At 33.9% G+C, this 19,376-nt stretch overlaps 1 protein-coding gene across 1 annotated transcript in view; it reads right to left on the bottom strand.

Annotated features, from left to right (window-relative positions):
- LOC128742960 (neuronal acetylcholine receptor subunit alpha-7-like) overlaps positions 1–19,376 on the bottom strand; it is a 112,233-nt gene that overhangs the window by 46,469 nt on the left and 46,388 nt on the right. The window contains exons 3-4 of the mRNA XM_053839460.1: positions 17,154–17,198; positions 7,688–7,797 (exon numbers count right to left, since the gene is read on the bottom strand). Of these exons, the coding sequence (XP_053695435.1) occupies positions 7,688–7,797; positions 17,154–17,198 (155 nt within the window). The remainder of the gene's footprint in view (positions 1–7,687; positions 7,798–17,153; positions 17,199–19,376) is intronic.

The raw sequence follows: 19,376 nt of genomic DNA, 5'->3' as shown, positions 1-19,376 counted from the left end.
ACGACGACGGTGGCGGCCGCCTCCTTGAGCGATCTGTGGAACCCGCACACAAGCGCTCGAACCGCACCACCTTCCGAGCCTTCCGGTTCGGCTTTCTCGATTGTTTGTTGGTTTGTTGTTACTGTTTTTGTGTAAATAATTTTGTGTTTTGTTTGAAGGATTGATTGTTTTCGCGCATTTTTACGAGAGTACTTCTGTATATGGATGAGAGTGATTTTAATTAGAGAAAGAGAGATAGTGAAAGTTGATGTTATGTTCTTTTTAATATTGTTTTGCAGTAAAATACTGTAGCTGGTGGTTTGTCGTGTAGCAAGTGAGTTAAGTTGCTGCTGCGGAGGCTGCTGCGTGATAGCGTGTGTACGTTTGAGCGTTTTCGATTGACTAGGCAGACAAATGCAGCTCAAGATTATTTTACTTCCAAACATCTGCTACATTATATTATGTTTCGGAATGCTTTTCGAAACCATTTACTTGAGCTGATTTTTTCTGCCAATAAATTCAATTTGATTAGTTCCATCAAACCTTGGTTGTATTGTTGATTTAGAGCTAATTTAAACAACATGACACTTGTAATTTAGAGTGTGTAATTACAACTCATGTTAAATTAAGTGATATATTTTGTTTTAACTTATGGCTCAATATTTAGGTTAGATTATTTAAAACTACTTCTGAACGCGAAAATAAATGAATATGTTCCTACCCTTGTCATTAGGTCTAGCCTATTGGTTATCCATGGCTCTAATCAAACAGAATAATCAGTTCGAACAACTAGCCCGGTTTTAATTCACTAAACAGATAAATATAACCTCAGCCATATTACAATCATATCAGTAACGTCACCGAACCCATTATATTTGCCGATTGAATCAAACAATCACGGAACAAACAAATACGTTCCATCCCCTAATTGAGAGATTGTATGCTGTAAAGGTTTTATAGGAGTACTCTTGACCCTCGAAACTCACGGGAACAAACCGCGCTTGCTCTCACGCTCTAGTCAAATGCCCATAATTGAGGGAATACGTTACTTTCTTCAAAAAACCTGTACATAAGTTAATATCTATTAAAACTGACAATTGAAAAGAAAATCGCTAAAAAAGTATTTTTTTCATTTCTCTACTTTCTCTGATACTTTCGAGAATAGTATTCTAGTTTAATATTGGATGCAAAATCATAAAAAAAATGTATGAATCGTAAAAATCTTATATGAAGCCGATATAACATTATCTGAATAGCTTAAGAGCACGCAAATAATGCCATGATGTTTTCGTCACTTGTTTTTATGTAAAAAAAATTCAAAAAGTCGTTTGGCGTTGAAACTCCAAATTCAGCCATCGAACGCGAAGTCGTAGGAATTTTTAAGATATCACCGAATTTTTATCTTTAGATTTTATTTCAAGCAATTTAGCATTACCATTTTTATAGTATTTAATATTAATTCAAAATTACGTTGTAACAATCATAGTTCTCTTTAGAAATTTAATAATAACTGCCACCGTATATTTTAGTCAGAAATTTCCCAGCCAACGGAATATGTTGGTCGAGTAAAAGCCAAAGTTAGGTACCATTCATTTTTTAATACAAGCGCTTTCACAGAATTTGAAGCGCAAAAACTCAAAAGTTTCAATTCCAAGTCAAATATAACAAGCCAAAAATCAAAAGTCACTAGCACAAAGTCACAAGATAAAAATATAAACTTTTGAATTCAAAAATCAAATGTGTGACATTAAATATCAAAGGTAGAAAACCAGAAGTCAAAACTTAAAGACTAAAGTCAAATATAACAGTCAAAGAGAAAAATGTCTAAAGTCAAACTCAAAAATCAAAAGTAAAACATCAACATTAAGAGTCAAATTTCGAAAGCCAAATGTTAAAAATCAAAAGCAAAAAAGCCAAAAATCAAGACAAGAAATCAAAAGGAAAATCAAGTGTCAAATATCGGAATGAACGAAAATCAAAAATTAAATAATAAATGTCGAATGTCAGTAGTCAAAAGTCCAAAATCAAAGGTCAAAGGCCAACATTTTGGCCAAACTTGAACAGTGGTGCAAATCAAAAGATGAAGACTAAAAGTTCAGTCAAAATTCATAAACCAAAAGTCAAACGATAAAAGTCTAACGTCTCAAGTCTCAAATCTCAAGCCTCAAGTCGCTAGCCTCAAGCTTTAACTCTCAAGTCCAAAGTCTAATGTCTAAAGATTATCGTCTAAAGTCAAACTTCTAAAGTCTAAAGTCTAATGTCCAAAATCTAAAGCCTAAAGTTCAAAGTATAAAGTATAAAGCATAAAGTATAACCTAATGTCTACAGTCTACAGACTACAGTCTAAAGTCTAAAGTCTAAGGTCTAAGGTCTAAGGTCTAAGGTCTAAGGTCTAAGGTCTAAGGTCTAAGGTCTAAGGTCTAAGGTCTAAGGTCTAAGGTCTAAGGTCTAAGGTCTAAGGTCTAAGGTCTAAGGTCTAAGGTCTAAGGTCTAAGGTCTAAGGTCTAAGGTCTAAGGTCTAAGGTCTAAGGTCTAAAGTCGAAAGTCGAAAGTCGAAAATCTAAAGTCTAAAGTCTAAAGTCTAAAGTCTAAAGTATAAAATCTAAAGTCTAAAGTCAAAAGTCTAAAGTCTAAAGCCTAAAGTCTAAAGTCTAAAGTCTAAAGCCTAAAGTCTAAAGTCTAAAGTCTAAAGTCTAAAGTCTAAAGTCTAAGGTCTAAAATCTAAAGTCTAAAGTCTAAAGTCCAAAGTCTAAAGTCTAAAGTCTAAAGTCTAAAGTCTAAAGTCTAAAGTCTAAAGTCTAAAGTCTAAAGTCTAAAGTCTAAAGTCTAAAGTCTAAAATCTAAAATCTCAAGTCTAAAGTCTAAAGTGCAAAGTCTAATATTTAAAATCAAAAAAAAAAATCTAACACAGTTATGTTCCGATTTTGTCAGCCATTTTGGTTTGACAAAATGACAAAATGGGGAAACTGACAAAATCGGGAAATTTTTTTTTCGAAATTTTTTTCAAAATTCAAGACTTACGACCTTATCGAAGACTTCTACTAAAAATTAAATTTTAACCCTCAATTGGTCAACCGGAAGCTCAATGAACCGGGCACAGTACGCTGGTCCAGACCCTTTTTTGGTGCACATTAGCTTTGGGCGGGAAAACTTGGGTTTAGGTTTATGGAACCTTTGAAAGACTTTCTTAAAATTAAAAGTTCTATCGTCCAACGGAATTTAAATTTTGATTAATCACCCTAAAAGTGCAATAAAAAATTTATTTTTCTTCAGTTTCAATACAACACATTGATGTGTTCTACAAAGTTTTACAGCATACTATTACTAGAAATTTTGCTGAAGACAGTAACCTTCTATCTCTTCACCAAAGATAGAAAAATCCTATTGCTGGGTATGAAATGGGGAAGGCAACTAGGAAGAAGCGCCCAACATAGCTCTAGCCATCCCAAGCCCCTACCTAGCGCCTCCACGTGGCCATACCTGGAAATACTTCAATTTGTATAATTGAGTAGCCAAGCTGGGAGGTGCGGGGTCGTGCGGTTTTCAGTTCCTAACCTTACAAATGTAGTTTTAGGCAACTATTAAACCACACGACTTTATTTTCAAGTATTATATGATTTAAACTAATATTTTTGGCAAACTAATCTATTTTCAGAGAGCGAAATAGGGCGCTATATCCTTGGCCAATTGCAGCCTGGCTTCTGGTCTAAATACCATTAGTTCATCCCTGAGGGTCCGGAGTATCACTTAACCTTTATTAGCAAAGATACTCCCAACGATTGTAAATAAATCATTATCTATGTGTACGGGAAGCGTTTGGTACGGGAGGTCCACGCTTTCTTCCTTCCCCTTGATTTCAAGGAGTTAAATGGAATTAGATATTTTTTCTGGTTCCACTTGATTCCTTGGAATTCTCTCTGCGGTACATGCTGCGCAGTTGGCCTGGCCGTTGACAAGAAAAATGATTGATTCAAGTAATCGTCATTTTCCAGGATGCCTTCAAGAATTGGCTGCGTTAGTGTGAGATAAAAAAAAAAATTTAGCTGTTTTTGTAGTTTTTGTACGACTTTTTCTTGTTTCACAAAGTTATACAAAAAGTAAAAATACACAACATTGCTGAACATAGTATACCTCCATCTTTGCTTGTTTAGGAACTATAGAACTTTTACTTTAAAAATACCCTGATTTTGAGCCCGAATTACTCGCAAGAAGGCATCATTTTATTCAAAAGCTCTCCCCAGAGAATCAGAATAGTTTCAAGCAGGCTAAAAAGTTTTATAAATCATGTTTAAAAGCACAAAAGATAACCAAAATTTATAGGCTGACAAAATAGAAATAAAAAGCAGATAAAATCGGGGGTGGACAAAATCGAGAGCTGACAAAATCGGAACATTACTGTATCTGAAATCGTAAGTCCAAAGGCTTAAGTATGAAGTCAAAAGTCAAAAGTCTAATATGTAAATAGACTAAAAAAATATCAAGAAAATATTAATAATATGTAAAGCCTAATGTCTAAAGTTAAAAGGCTAAAGGCTAGAGGCTAAAGTTTCAAGCCTCAAGCTTCAAGTCCAAAGTGTAAAATCTAATGTCTAGATTGATAAAGCCTAAAGTTTACTGTTCAAAGTATAAAATCTAAAGTCTACAGTTCAAGATCTAAAATCCAAAGTCTTTAGTCTAAAATGTCAGAAATCAAAGTATAAAATCTAAAAAGTATAAAGTATAAAGTATAAAGTATAAAGTATAAAGTATAAAGTATAAAGTATAAAGTATAAAGTATAAAGTATAAAGTATAAAGTATAAAGTATAAAGTATAAAGTATAAAGTATAAAGTATAAAGTATAAAGTATAAAGTATAAAGTATAAAGTATAAAGTATAAAGTATAAAGTATAAAGTATAAAGTATAGAGTATAAAAGTATAAAAGTATAAAATGTTAAGTATAAAGCCCAAAGTTTAAAATCTTCAATCTGAAGTCTAAAGACTTAAGTCTGAAGCCAAAATCTAAAGTCTACAACCTAAAGTCAATAGTCAAAACGCTAAGGTTAAAGGTTAGATGCTAAAGCCTCAAGACTCAAGTTTTCAAGTCCAAAGTCTAAAGTCCAACGTCTGATGTCCAAAGTCTAACGTCTAAAATCTAAGGTGTAAAGCCAAATGCCTAAAATCTGAAATATACAGTCTGAAGAGTAAAGCTTAAAATCTAAAATCTGTAATCTCAAGGATGAAGTTATAGTCAAAAGTCAAAAGTCTAATGTCTAAAATCTACGCTGTAAAGTCTAAAGTCAGAAGTCCGAAGTTTAAAATCAAAAATCTGTAGTCGAAAGGACTTAGTCTGGAGCCAAGCTCTAGTCTAAAGTTCGAAATCTGAAGCCTAAAGTCAAAATCCAAAAATCAAAAGTTAAAAGTTAAAAGTTAAAAGTTAAAAGTTAAAAGTTAAAAGTTAAAAGTTAAAAGTTAAAAGTTAAAAGTTAAAAGTTAAAAGTTAAAAGTTAAAAGTTAAAAGTTAAAAGTTAAAAGTTAAAAGTTAAAAGTTAAAAGTTAAAAGTTAAAAGTTAAAAGTTAAAAGTTAAAAGTTAAAAGTTAAAAGTTAAAAGTTAAAAGTTAAAAGTTAAAAGTTAAAAGTTAAAAGTTAAAAGTTAAAAGTTAAAAGTTAAAAGTTAAAAGTTAAAAGTTAAAAGTTAAAAGTTAAAAGTTAAAAGTTAAAAGTTAAAAGTTAAAAGTTAAAAGTTAAAAGTTAAAAGTTAAAAGTTAAAAGTTAAAAGTTAAAAGTTAAAAGTTAAAAGTTAAAAGTTAAAAGTTAAAAGTTAAAAGTTAAAAGTTAAAAGTTAAAAGTTAAAAGTTAAAAGTTAAAAGTTAAAAGTTAAAAGTTAAAAGTTAAAAGTTAAAAGTTAAAAGTTAAAAGTTAAAAGTTAAAAGTTAAAAGTTAAAAGTTAAAAGTTAAAAGTTAAAAGTTAAAAGTTAAAAGTTAAAAGTTAAAAGTTAAAAGTTAAAAGTTAAAAGTTAAAAGTTAAAAGTTAAAAGTTAAAAGTTAAAAGTTAAAAGTTAAAAGTTAAAAGTTAAAAGTTAAAAGTTAAAAGTTAAAAGTTAAAAGTTAAAAGTTAAAAGTTAAAAGTTAAAAGTTAAAAGTTAAAAGTTAAAAGTTAAAAGTTAAAAGTTAAAAGTTAAAAGTTAAAAGTTAAAAGTTAAAAGTTAAAAGTTAAAAGTTAAAAGTTAAAAGTTAAAAGTTAAAAGTTAAAAGTTAAAAGTTAAAAGTTAAAAGTTAAAAGTTAAAAGTTAAAAGTTAAAAGTTAAAGGTTAAAAGTTAAAAGTTAAAAGTTAAAAGTTAAAAGTTAAAAGTTAAAAGTTAAAAGTTAAAAGTTAAAAGTTAAAAGTTAAAAGTTAAAAGTTAAAAGTTAAAAGTTAAAAGTCAAAAGTCAAAAGCCATAAGACGAAAGTCCAAATTCATAGGCCAAGAGTCAAAAGTCAAAATTTTACTCAAAAGCAAAATCTTAAAAATCAAATGACGAAAGCCTTAAGTCAAAGGATAAAAATGATAAGTCAAAAGTCAAATGTAACTTTACTCACAGATAAAAACTCGAAAATCAGAACTGGCAGAAAATTGTGTTTGAAACTGGACTAGAAAATGAATCTGAAATTGGAATTTATATGGGACTTGAATTTGGATTAATTTGAGCTTGATGTTTACTTGAAGTAAAATTCGAACCGGAAATTTGAAATTGGACTTGAAATGGGTTGAAAATAATGGGCTTAGAATTGGACATGAAATTAGTAATGAAAGTTTACTTGAAACTAGACATCCAGTCGGACTTAAAAAGCTAAATTTTATTTGAAACTATGACTTAAAATTGAACTTAAAATTAGAGATGAAAACGGGTTTGGAATCGGACGTGAAAGTAGACTTAAAATTGGACTTTAAATCGGAGATTAAAATAAACTTGAAATTTCAACCCGGACTTGAAATTGGGCATGAAATTGAAAGTTAGGCTTGAAAAGATTTGTAACTGCATCTACTTTTACTTATCACAAAAATACCGGTTGAACAAATTAACCTTTCCGAACTTCCAGGTTAAACATTTTTTTTCGTTTTTTTTTAATAAATCTTATAAAGAAAATGTGTAAGCACTAGATTGTCTTTCCTTAACAATATGAACCGAAAAGTACGCATAGTATTAGTTAGTTACAATTAAATTTAATAATTCAAGTTGATTGGAGAGAAATCTCTTTAAAAATTATTTTAAGGTAAGCATTTAAAGTACTGAAAAAACCGATAAGCTTCAGTACTTTCCAATATTTAATGTATCTTGCATTAAATTGATAACAATTTAATAATATTTAAACTCGAATTTCGGGATTTCGAATTAACTCGATTGAAGGTTTAGCAAGAAATCTATGATGAAGTTTGCAATTTGTACCTATACCAAGGTTTGATGGTCGACTAAGTTTAAGCAGCGCGAGCAGGTGCGAGTGTTTGCAATTGTTGTTGTTCAGAAGTGTCCATTTGTTTCAGTTTTTTTCTGTAAATATGTTTTCGTATATTTGTCCGTGTCGTCTGTTGGGTTAGTTGTGCGAAAGTAATTCAGTATCTCTCGAGTCTGAGGTGAGGTTGTTTTTTTAAGTTAGTGTGGTGTACAGCGTACGTTTAGCGCTTTTTTAGGGGATTCTTGTTTTTTTGTAGTTTGTTTTTTTTTATTTAGATAAGAATGAATAACAACCTGTTGTACATCAAAACATCTGGTTTCCAAATTCGATGCGGTGGTATCCGTAGATCTCGCACACCACCATATTCCGATGTGTTCCACCTTAAATTCATATCATTCCATTCCTTTTTTTGAGAGAGTGTGTAATATTTTTAAGGGGGGTTTTTGTTTGGTTGGTTGAGGGGGAAGGCGGGTCATAGTTGGAGGTTTTTTAATCGATTTTGGTGTCGATGCAGTGAAGGATTTTAGTTACAATTCGCATACAAACGTTTTTGGTTTTTTGTTTTTTTTTCGGTTTCGAGCGTGGCGATTTCGTTCGAAGACGCGCAACATGAGGTGAAGGTAAGACAATAGAAAAAGAGAAAAAAGAAACATATTTAATTCAACGACATACACATTGATATTAGTTTAAAAAACACACACTGAAAAAGAGTAAAAGTGAATTAGAGTAAATAGCTTAGCCGACGTTGCGACGTGTTACATCTTGGTGGTAAATTCGTTCTTCTGTGGGCTGGTCACGTTTCCTTAGAAGATCTTTTTAACAGTGTTCAAAAAACTTTACTGAAACTCATGCATCATGCATCAAGTACCTCCCGAAGTTTACCCTTTGTACATATTTTAACTTCTCTCCTACCCTGCAGCATTCAATTCACCCAGTTTCCCACCGGCATTCAGCAATAAAAGTGTCTACTTCTTTCTTTATCCCCGAGAAAGTAGATCACCGCCTTCCAGCTGGGGGACTGCAATAAATCAATTATTGACCGAAACTGTGCTACTCGAAATTCACAGCCAATTTTCCAATTGCTTTGCTCAAGCTTTTCACCTGATCCAGGATATGATTAACCGAGCCAAGCGCGTCTGCAAACGAATGGAATGGAATTGAGAAAATCCAGCATGGCAAACCGAAACAACCGTGCTGGTGCCCCTTTCTTATTGGTTCGCGCTGAAGTGCTGTCTCTCAACTTTTATAGATCCCAGACTGGTCACCACTGGTGTCGGGGGATGAAACAACCGTCACGAGTCGTTACTTTGTTTCCCTTTGAATTTATTTCCCACCCATAAAATGGCTTCCAATCTAGCAGCAATTTATCGGACTCGGCAGAAGCAGTATCCTGCACTGCAGTGCCCATAAGCACGTATCACAGATTCGACAGCCAAAGTAATCTGCACTGTCGTTCCAGATGGGATTCAGAAGCACGGATACATGTCTTACGGTCCGTTTCGAATCGCGGAGGCGGGAGCGAGGGCGTTGAATCTCATTCAGAGGTGTGCGGGTGGATGGAACGCTCTTTAATAAATAAAATATGAACTCCACAATCGATTCGGACAGTTGACGCTCCTAAATTGGAGGAACTGCTTGAACCTTATGGCGGCAATATGGCCAAATGAGGGCTTTCAGCGGACAGGCCAACTCTCGAAAGTGATTGATTGACGAAGCAAAGTTAATTTTTTTCCTAGAGGGCTTCGCCTTCGCGGTCCTTTTGAAGTATAGGAGAAATCGAACAGTGCGTTTGTAGTTGAGAATCAAAAAACTTGCCTTGTGAAGCAAACATAAAATGCAATATGAAAATATATTATGCTAAAAGTCTCTTCCATTCTTGGAAATATCCAACTCTCGGATGTAAACTAATTTGTTTTCGCTAGCAATGGGTAATCCTAGAAATTAAACCATGCATACTGCCCGACGGAGCGCAGAATGAGATGAAAACTGACTGGTAATCCATGTTCTCGCATCTTATTTGGTAATATACATAATAATACAGTATCATAATTCAGGGAATCCAATTTAAAACTACAGCAAAATTAAGTGCAGAACGTAGGGAATTTCCGGATCCCACTCTCCAGCGGGCGGGCAAAAACAATATGCCACTACAATCTTGCACAGGATAAGGAAATATGTCAACTGTTCCTGTTCCTGTCTCTCGGGCATGAAAGTATGCCAACTAGTCACGCTTCCGTTCGTTCCTTCCGCCTAACTAGGACCGAAGCCCTTCGGGGCTGCTGCTGATGCTGCTGGTTCTGATGCAAAAGCAGCAGTCATCTCGGAAGCCAGCCGGCAAGCCAGCCAACTGGTGCTGGGTACTGGTACTGGTCAGGCACCGCAAAGGCAGATAATGCCTCCGCAAAAAAACCACAATATGATGAACAATTTATTTCCTTTCATTTCAGAACACGATATAATCCTATTTGCTTTATTTTTATCGTACTTATGTGGTTCGTCTTGTACTACACGCAAAGCTGGGAGCGAACTTTCGTAAGAAAAGCGAAACGGAAAGCAACGTTCCTTAAAAGTCCAATCCACCCCAAACCGAGCTGCACATTCTTGTAGGCGAATCACATTCGGGAGGCTCCTTATTCTCGAGTGACTTCCGGTTCAAGAAGATGCTCGTTAGGTCCGAACGGCTCTGCTCTGCATTTCCAGCCATGTATTTGCCTGCGGAAAAACCCGAATGCCAATTTCTTCATGCCTTTTTATGGGTTACAGTCATGCCTTGGCAACATCTGTAATTGCGGAAGAGCCTTGCATAGCATTTTATTAGCAATTATGTGGCTCTATCGGGATCATTCGTTGGTGGCGCCAAGTAAAAATAAAGATATATATTTCTCCGACTTCAGTCGAACGGTGTTGGGGTGAATAAAATCGGTAAAATCATTAAATTTATCGATTGGTAGGGAGAAATGCCAATTTTCTCAAATCAATTTTGTGCATTTTCTCCGGTCGCTTTAATGAAATTCCATTTGTTTCAAAACCAAAATTTAAATAAACATCATTACCTGAAATTAATTTCTTCTCCTTTGCCCTTGTTCTAGCGGCGAATGTTTAAATCATGTCTCTCTCTCTCTTTCTCTTTCAGTTTCCGCTTTCCCCAGCATAAACGACTGATGTCGTTACGCGATTGCAGCAGCCCCTTGCTGCTACCACTGGGTATAATTCCATTGCTACTCACAGGTCGACGGGTCGACACGGGAAAGGAGGGCCAGCAGAAATTGAAAACCAGAGTATAATGTATTTTCAATTTTCCCTCCCTGCTTTTCCTGCTTGGGTTTCGCGGCGAAACGCGACCAACTTTCGACTGAGCTCTCGAACGAAAATGCTAATGAACGCCGCGGATCGAACGCGCGGACGCCATTTGGCCTCCGCCAGCACCGACTCGAACCGACGACCGGGGCAAGTTCAAAATTATCCTAGAAAGGGCGATAGTTCGAAACTCAACCCGCTTTTTCCGCGCTTTCTCCGCGTTTGTACGCGAAAACTTCTTGCTTGATATTTTTCAATTGGTCCACCACTCGGTCACATTATTGAAATAATGTTTGATCTTTTGATGGCTGCTGCTGCTTCGTTGCTTTTTTTCGTTGCTTGGAGGCCGTTTCGGCTGCCGCGAATCGGCACAAAATTTAAATTTGACATGGCCAAAGGCAAATTTAATTCATTTGAAAGAATTGCTTTTGCGAAAAGACATCAGTTTTGCCAGATAGGCGCTATTGGCAATCAAAATTATTGAAATTCTTTTTTTATGCGAAGGAAAGAAGTGAATTATTCTAGTGACAATCGAAAGCAATGTTCTAGCGCATAACTTTTTGGAACGCAGATTCTCCCCGTTCAACTCCTGATAAACTGATGACAAAAGAGGCGACCCAGCCGCAGGCTGAAAACCTCTCTAATATAGAATTAAAAAAAAAAACTGATGACAAAGGCTGTACTTTACTTTAAAAAAGTGAGAAAATGCTATTAGAATAACAAAATGACTAACAAGAATAACAAAAAAATATAAAAAGACTGAAAACAAAAAATCAAGTTTATTCTGCCATCTTGAATAAACTTTCGTATAACTATCGCAAATTGAATAAAGTACAAATTAGCTTAAAAATAAATATTTCAAAAATTGATTAAAAGAACCAAATACTAAATCTTTTTTTCCTCCTTCCTCTCGTTTTCTCTTTACTCACATCTCTCTCTCTCTCTTCTCCATCTCCTCTCTCTTCTCCATCTCCTCTCTCTTCTCTATCTCTTCTCCATCTCTTCTCTCTCTTTTCTCATTTCTCTATCACTTCTCTCTTCTCCCTTTTCTCTTTCTTCTCTTGCTTCGCTCTCTTCCGTCTCTTCTCTATAAAATCTTCTCTCTTCTCTCTATTCTCTTCCTTCTTTCTTTTTTCTCCCTTCTAACTCTGTGCTAACTTTCTTCTAACTTCCTTCAAAGCCAAGCCTGGGTGCTAATTCCGTTATCGAAATTTGACCTTCTGTTTTTATACGACAGACCAGCTGTTAGAATACAGGATAGTGAGGGGTTAGTGCTACGATCCTATTGACTCTAACAGCCTCTCCCAGCCGAGATTCGAACATACGACGACCTCGACGCCAACTAGGAGGTCTAACTTCCTTCTTAGTTTCTTCTGAATTTCTTCTAACTTTTTTCTAACTTTCTTCCAGCTTTCTTCTAATTATCTTCCAACCTTTTTTCTAACTTTCTACTAACTTTTTGTTTACTTTTTTCTAGTTTTCTTCAAATTTTCTACTCTCTTACTCATAGCTTTCTTCTTATTTTGTCAAGCTTTCTCTTTACTTTCTTCTAACTTTTTTCCAGCGCTCTCTTTTCTGATTTCTCTATCACTTCTCGCTCTCTTTCTTCTCCCTTGTCTCTTTCTTCTCTTCCTTCTCTCTCTTCTCTTTCTTTTCTCTCTTCTGTCTCTTCTTTTTTCTATCTTGTATCTTCTCTCTATTCTCTTCCTTTCTTTCTTTTTTCTCTCTTCTAACTTTCTACTAACTTTCTTCTAAGTTTCTTTTGAATTTCTTCTAACTTTTTTCTAACTTTCTTCTTATATCTTTCTTTCAACTTTTTTATAACTTTCTTGCTGTTTTTGCTTTCCCACTTTTTTGCTTACTTTCTTCTAACTTTCTTCTAGTTTTCTTAAAACTTTCTACTCTCTTACTCATAGCTTTCCTCTTTTTTTTAATCTTTCTACTAACTTTCTCCCACCACTCTCTTTCCTCATTTCTTTATCTTTTTCTTCTCCGTTTCTGTTTCTTCTCGCTCATCTCTCTCTTCTCTATCTTATCTCTCTTCTGTCTCTTCTCTCTCTTCTCTATTTTATCTTTCCTTTTCTCTCCATTCTCTCCCTTCTTTCTTTTTTCTCTCTTCTAACTTTCTACTAACTTTCTTTTAGGTTCCTTTTAAATTTCTTCTAACTTTTTTCTGACTTTCTTCCAGCTTTCTTCTATCTTTCTTCCAACCTTTTTGTAACTTTCTTGCTTTTTGCTTTCCAACTTTTTTGCTTACTTTCTTATAACCTTTTTCTAGTTTTCTTCAAACTTTCTACTCTCTTACTCATAAATTTTTTCTAAATTTTTCAAGTTTTCTACTAACTTTCTTCCAACTTTCCACTAATTTGTTTTTAACTTTCTTCTATTCTTCTTCTAACATTCTCCTAACTCTCCAATAACTTTCTTCCAGCTTTCTTCTAACTTTCTATTTACTTTCTACTAACTTTCTTTTAAATTTCTTCTAACTTTTTTCTAACATTCTTCCAGCTTTTCTCTAACTTACGTTAACTTTCTTCCAATTTTCTTTTAACTCTCCAATAACTTTCTTCCAGCTTTCTTCTAACTTTCTATTTACTTTCTACTAACTTTCTTTTAAATTTCTTCTAACTTTTTTCTAACATTCTTCCAGCTTTTCTCTAACTTACGTTAACTTTCTTCCAATTTTCTTTTAACTCTCCAATAACTTTCTTACAGCTTTCTTCTAACTTTCTATTTACTTTCTATTAACTTTCTTTTAAATTTCTTCTAACTTTTTTCTAACATTCTTCCAGCTTTTCTCTAACTTACGTTAACTTTCTTCCAATTTTCTTTTAACTTTTTTCTAACTTTCTTCCAACAATCTTCCAACTTTTTTCTAACTTTCCATTAATTTTCTTCTAACTTTTTGCATACTTTCTTCTAACATTCTTTCTGTTTTCTTTAAATATTCTACTGACTTTCTACTAACTTTCTTCCACATTCGCTCTAACTTTTTACTCATGTGCTTCTAAGTTTTTTCCACTTTGCTCCTAACTTTCTCCTAATCCTAATCCACAAAAATATTTTTCTAACCATTTTATAATTTTTTTCTAACTTTTTGCTAATTTTCTCCTAACTTTCTATTGACTTACTTCTAACGTTCAACCAACTTTCCTCTAACTTTGTTCTAACTGTCTTCTAATTCTCTTCTAAATTTTTTCTTCTCTCCATTCCAAAAAATTTACATTACTTTTCCCTACCGTCCCTGCATCAACTGTAGAATCACCGTTGCAAAAAATATTTCTCCTAACTGTTTACTAACTCTTTTCCATTTTTTTCTAACTTTCTTTTAATGTTTTCTTACTTTCTTCTAACTTTTTTCAAACTTTCACTAAATTTCCTCTATCTTTCTTGTAACTTTCTTCCAATTCTGTTCTAATTTTCTTCTAACATTCTTCTAACTTGTTTCTAACTTTCTTCTAACCTTTTTCAAACTTTACACTAACTTTCTTCTAACTTTGTGCTAACTTTCTTTAACTTCGTTCTAACTTTCTCCTAACCTGTTAACTTTGTTTGGCCTTTCTTCTGTCTTTTTTATAATTTTCTTCTTACTTTATTTTATCTTTCTTCAAACCTTCTTTTCATTTGTTTTCTTCTAACTCTCTCATTTTTTCTTCTAATTCGATGCTCGTTGCTTCTGCTAACTGTCGTGTCATTTTTTCTTCTAACTCTCGACTTCTTTTTCTATGGCTCTCTTTTCTAATTTGCTCCAACACTTGTTTCTTTTTTCTTTGTCACACGTCCCTTTTTTCTTCTGTAACTCTCGTCTGTTATCTACTCTAACTTTCTTTTTCTTCGTCTCTCGTCTCTTTCTGCCTTCGTAAAATCATAGGAAATCACTCATTTATTCAATAGTTTGTAAACAAATATTTTTGATTACCGTAAACACACCTAATTCTCATCCAGCTTTTCAATCAAAACTTGTAAATTCCTGCAAAAATACGCGGTGTGCAGAATTAGGAACCATGCGTAGAAATAGGTGCGTTTGCGGTACCTTGAAAATGCCATTTAGCTTTTTTTATTTCAGCAATTCCATTACGTAAAGTTGGACAGAAATTTAATATTCTTCAACAATGTTCAAACCTTGTCTTCCTTTTCGGAAAATTTCGTACTCGTATTTTTTACCTATTTTAGAAGGTGTTTCCTTCTAAGTCAGGAAGATTTCGAATATTTTCGAATCTGCCCATTTTTGTTTTTAAATCTTTCTTTTTAAATTCATACCTTTTGAAGCAGTAAACCGATTTTAATGAATTGCAAATCAAATAAAGGTTAGTTGCTTCTCACAAAAAATGTTGGATTGAAGTTCGAATTTTTTAACGTAGGACTAAGTTTTATCGGGTATCATTTCAAAATTTAAATTTAGTTACGCCAGTGTCATGGAATAATGAAAGACGACTGATCGCTAAAACCTCCTCCAATTCAGAACGGATTTTGTGGGTTCGCATACCATCTGATTCAGGAAAGATGCAGCAATGATTTGGTGCTTATTAAACGACTGTTATTTGATTTGTAGATAGTGGATTTTAATTAAATCTTTTGAGGTAAACTTTCGCTGCACATATTTGATGCGATAATTTTGCTCCCCAGGCAACCCACAGCAACCGTTATTCGTGGTCAAGCAAATTTTTGCCATTTGATTTCTTTCTAAGCAAATAGGAAAAAAACTAAATGTTTTGGATTTGTTTCTGCTCTGCAAATGAAAGAAGTTGCTTATGCTAGTGGCAATTCAAAGCTCTGTTCTAGTGCAGAGATTGTATCTTGTTTCGGTAGGGAATAAGAACAAACTCGATTAGAATAATATTATCTTTTAGAGCGCAGATTCTCCCGTTGACATCGGGATAAACTAGTAGCAAAAAGTGTCGCAAACATGCAAGTGATGCAAGAATCTTGTTTCAAGATGCTCTCCTCTAGCATTTGGCGGAGCAAAACTACGCGTGAAACTTAAAAGTTTGAATCATCTACCATCTATCGGATTTTATCTCAAGCATTGTGAATGACTTTGAAAAGTGTACATTCCACAGATTTAAGCCTCCAAATAACCCTAAATTTGCTCGAACTGAGAAAACCGAATTGACGGCAGTCAGTTTGGTCAACAGGCGTCACGACAAAAAAGTCTCTTATTTAAGGCTTCTTTTTCAGCAAAAACGTAGTCCTGCGTCAACCATGCAAACTTGTCTATAACATAACTCTTCTGATTTTTGAAGCAATTAAGTTTTGATTATGCAATGATTTTTTCTTTTCGACTACAACTAAAGTGCCAAAGGAAAACGAGGAAAAACGAATATTGCTTTTCCAGCAATATTCCAGCAGTTTTTGTTTTCTATCGAAGGATGTTTAGGTTTCGTTCTATCTATATTTTATGGAATTGCTGAATATGTAATCCCAATATTTTGTCTGCTACATGCTCGTTCCCACAAAAACCCACCTATGCTACTGGATTAACTTGTAAAGGTTGCAACCTAAGCGGTAAAAATCGATTTTCAAAAACCATCGAAAGAGGGAAAACCAAAATGCTGATTTATACGAGTTGATTCACTGCTTCCAGCGATAAATTGTATGCTACAAGGGCCGCTGAAACCTGGGACTGCTGCGGGATACAGCTCCCCATCTAATGAATTTTGGGTAAAGTTACGATGATGTATGGCACCTCCGTGTCGGCGGTAAATAATAAACGACGGCTAATGGCACCGGCAAAAAACCGGTTGAAAAAAAATCCAGCGAGCTACCATAAATTACAGTTATTGAGCGACCAACCAGCAGCCGGAACCCTCGGTGAAACCGACGTGTTTTGATCGTTTCACATGATTAAACTTTTCTGCAGTTTCTTTTTTAAGTTTTGAGTGAAAAAAACAACTCATCAAATTGAAGTGCACTACTTCCGTCGTAACAGAGCAGCACACTGCTGGTGACCCGCTTCCCTCCCCACCGGAAGAACGAATTTCCAGATGATGTAACACGCAGACAACCCTCAACAGCTTTTCCCGTCGAACTCTCTCAGCAGCTCAAACGAACGTGATTTTTTCCATCGATTAAATAGTGATGGAAGCTCCTGCTGGCTATCGAATTCCTGAAATCAACAAGGACGATGCAAACACGACGACGTCATCTGTTGACGATGCTGACGATGTCTTCCATTCGAGGTGTTCCTGTTGAGTTTTTTTTTACTCGCTTTTGCAATACAAGACAACCCAACTGCTTGCAGCCATTCGAAGCGCAATGCGATGCGATTTATCTACCCAACAACCAACGGACGAACCGTGTCTTCGGGTCACCCATTTGGTGGGAGATTAATCGCATCACTAAGCCCGTCCGTCTGCAGCTGCAACAGTCGGACGACGACGCTGCTGTGGAAAGTTCCTTCATTCGTCGTTCAAATAGAAATCACACAGCAGGATGGATGGAGCCTTGAAGTGCCATACTTACTAGCTTCAGCCATATGTTTGTGACGAGCAGTTGATTTTTTTCGTCCTGCAACGAAACGGGGAAGAGAAAATAAATGATTAGTGGAGGAAGAAAAAAAAATGCTGTGCAATCTCACTCTGGCGATAGATAACCGCTCGCTGGACAGACGGACGGAACGAAGCCTTGTTGATGCGCTTCAGTTTTCAACTTTCGGTTCAAATGCAACGAAGAGGGAAAAAAAAGTTCCGATGATTTTCAACAGTTAAGCCAGAAAGTTTTTCGTTCTCTCTTTGCCAGCAAACTGTGGAACTATTTCGGAAGTGGAAGTCCAGATTTTTAATGAAATATTTATAACTTTCAGTGTACATTTTCATTCCCGTAGTCCACAAAAAAATAACAAACAAATTATTTTAAATTTAGATTTACAGTACGAAGAAGAGCTGCTAGTTGATTTTTGGTGATGAAACTAATTGTATTCAATGTACTGAGTAAAGGGCACTCAGTAAATTTACAAGCAAGCAAACCAACTTTATTGGATTACCGAAAAGCAACATTTTATGTAATTATTATGATAAAAACACGAAATAAATTACAAATTTAACCACCACCGCTGCGAGATTGCTTTGTTTGATTGCAATTAGTCATCTAGAAGTAAGTTAATTTGAAGTAAAAGCATTTGGTTTTATGCTTTCAACTAATGAAAAGAGGGAAAAATAAATACAGAATGTTTGCGGTTGCGCAATTTTCAACTTGCTGACGAATTCAGTTCTTTTTTTTTTGGTTTTCTCCTGTTTACAAATACTTTTCATCTAAAAATGTAACTTGCTAATAGTTTTTGCTTGCCACATAACATCAGACAAAAAAAAATCTACAACCAGATCAGATAAGTAAGTAAAACCACGGCTAGCATCCACAAAAGGTGTGGCGGTATAGTTTAGGCAATATTTACAAAAAACTTTTGGAAATTTTGGACATAGTTTTTACTATGTTTGATTCATTGTAATAGATTTTTAGTTTGACCCAACATGGTATATAATAATTTATGTCATGTTGGTCTATATATTTCTATTGATCTTGTTTCATTTTTCCAGATTTCCCGATAGTTTTTCCGTTTTACCTAATTTTATATTATATTTGTTTTATTTTTATATTTTATTATGTAAACAGAGTCAAAAAACTTGAGCTTTGATTGGTTTTTAAAGATGGTATTTATAAAAAGAAAACTTCATAAAAAAGAAAGTCTAAAATTCAGAAAATTAGGAAGTAAGAAAACTTCAAAATTGGAATACTAGGAAATAAGATAAATGATAACGAACCCAAGTAACACACAAAACAAATTGGAAAATAATCTTTATGGAAAGTAGTCGTTTAAGAGTACTATAAACGTACTTTGAAAACATGTGACGTTATTATTAAGGGTTTGAGATGTTTTGTGATAACATGAATTTATTTGACAGCTCATATCAAATGAATAATGTTTGTTTTTGTCAACATGTCAGCACGAAGTTTTTATTATGTTTCCATTACTAAATTTAAACTAGTGGAAGAACAAGTTGTAGCTTATGCTATAATAACGTTTTAAAATGGTATGAATTAACGTGATACATACTTCTTTCAATTGTTGTTTCATTAGACTTAAATTTTTTGCGCTTTTCTGGTAATAGAGAAGTTCTGATGTATGTAATATTATACTATTCTATAACAAGCTGTGTTGCTTGGGAAGAAATTAGAAAGCTAGAACACAAGAAAACAAGAAATTTAGAAAATTACAAAACTAGTAAGCTATAAAACTATTAGAAGATAAAATTAACAGTAAACTAATTAGGAACAAGGAAGATAGTAATAGTTAATACATCAGAAAATTAGAACTAGAACACTGATAAATCAGAAAACTAAAAAACAAGAATATTAGAAATCTTTCATAAAACTAAAAAGCGTGAAAGCTTGAAAACAAGAAAATAACAAATCTATAAAACTAAACTATGTAATCAAAAAACCATAATATAAAACTAGAAAAACAAAAACTGGAAAACTAGAAAACTTGAAAACTGCATAACTATAAAACCAGAAAACTATAAAATAAGAAATTTAGAAATCTATCAGAAAACTAGGTACTAGAGAAACGTAGGTAGACTAGAAAAATAGAAAACTAGTTAATTCTTAATTTTAAAAAACTAAGAAAACTAGAAAGTTAGTAACTGGTAGCCCAGAAAGCTAGAAAACAAGAATATTAGAAATCCATCA

Source organism: Sabethes cyaneus, chromosome 3 (assembly GCF_943734655.1).
Source record: "Sabethes cyaneus chromosome 3, idSabCyanKW18_F2, whole genome shotgun sequence".
Classification (NCBI taxonomy): Eukaryota; Metazoa; Arthropoda; class Insecta; order Diptera; family Culicidae; genus Sabethes; species Sabethes cyaneus.
Note: the sequence above shows the minus strand (reverse complement) of the source record. Positions and strands in the feature narration are given on the sequence as shown.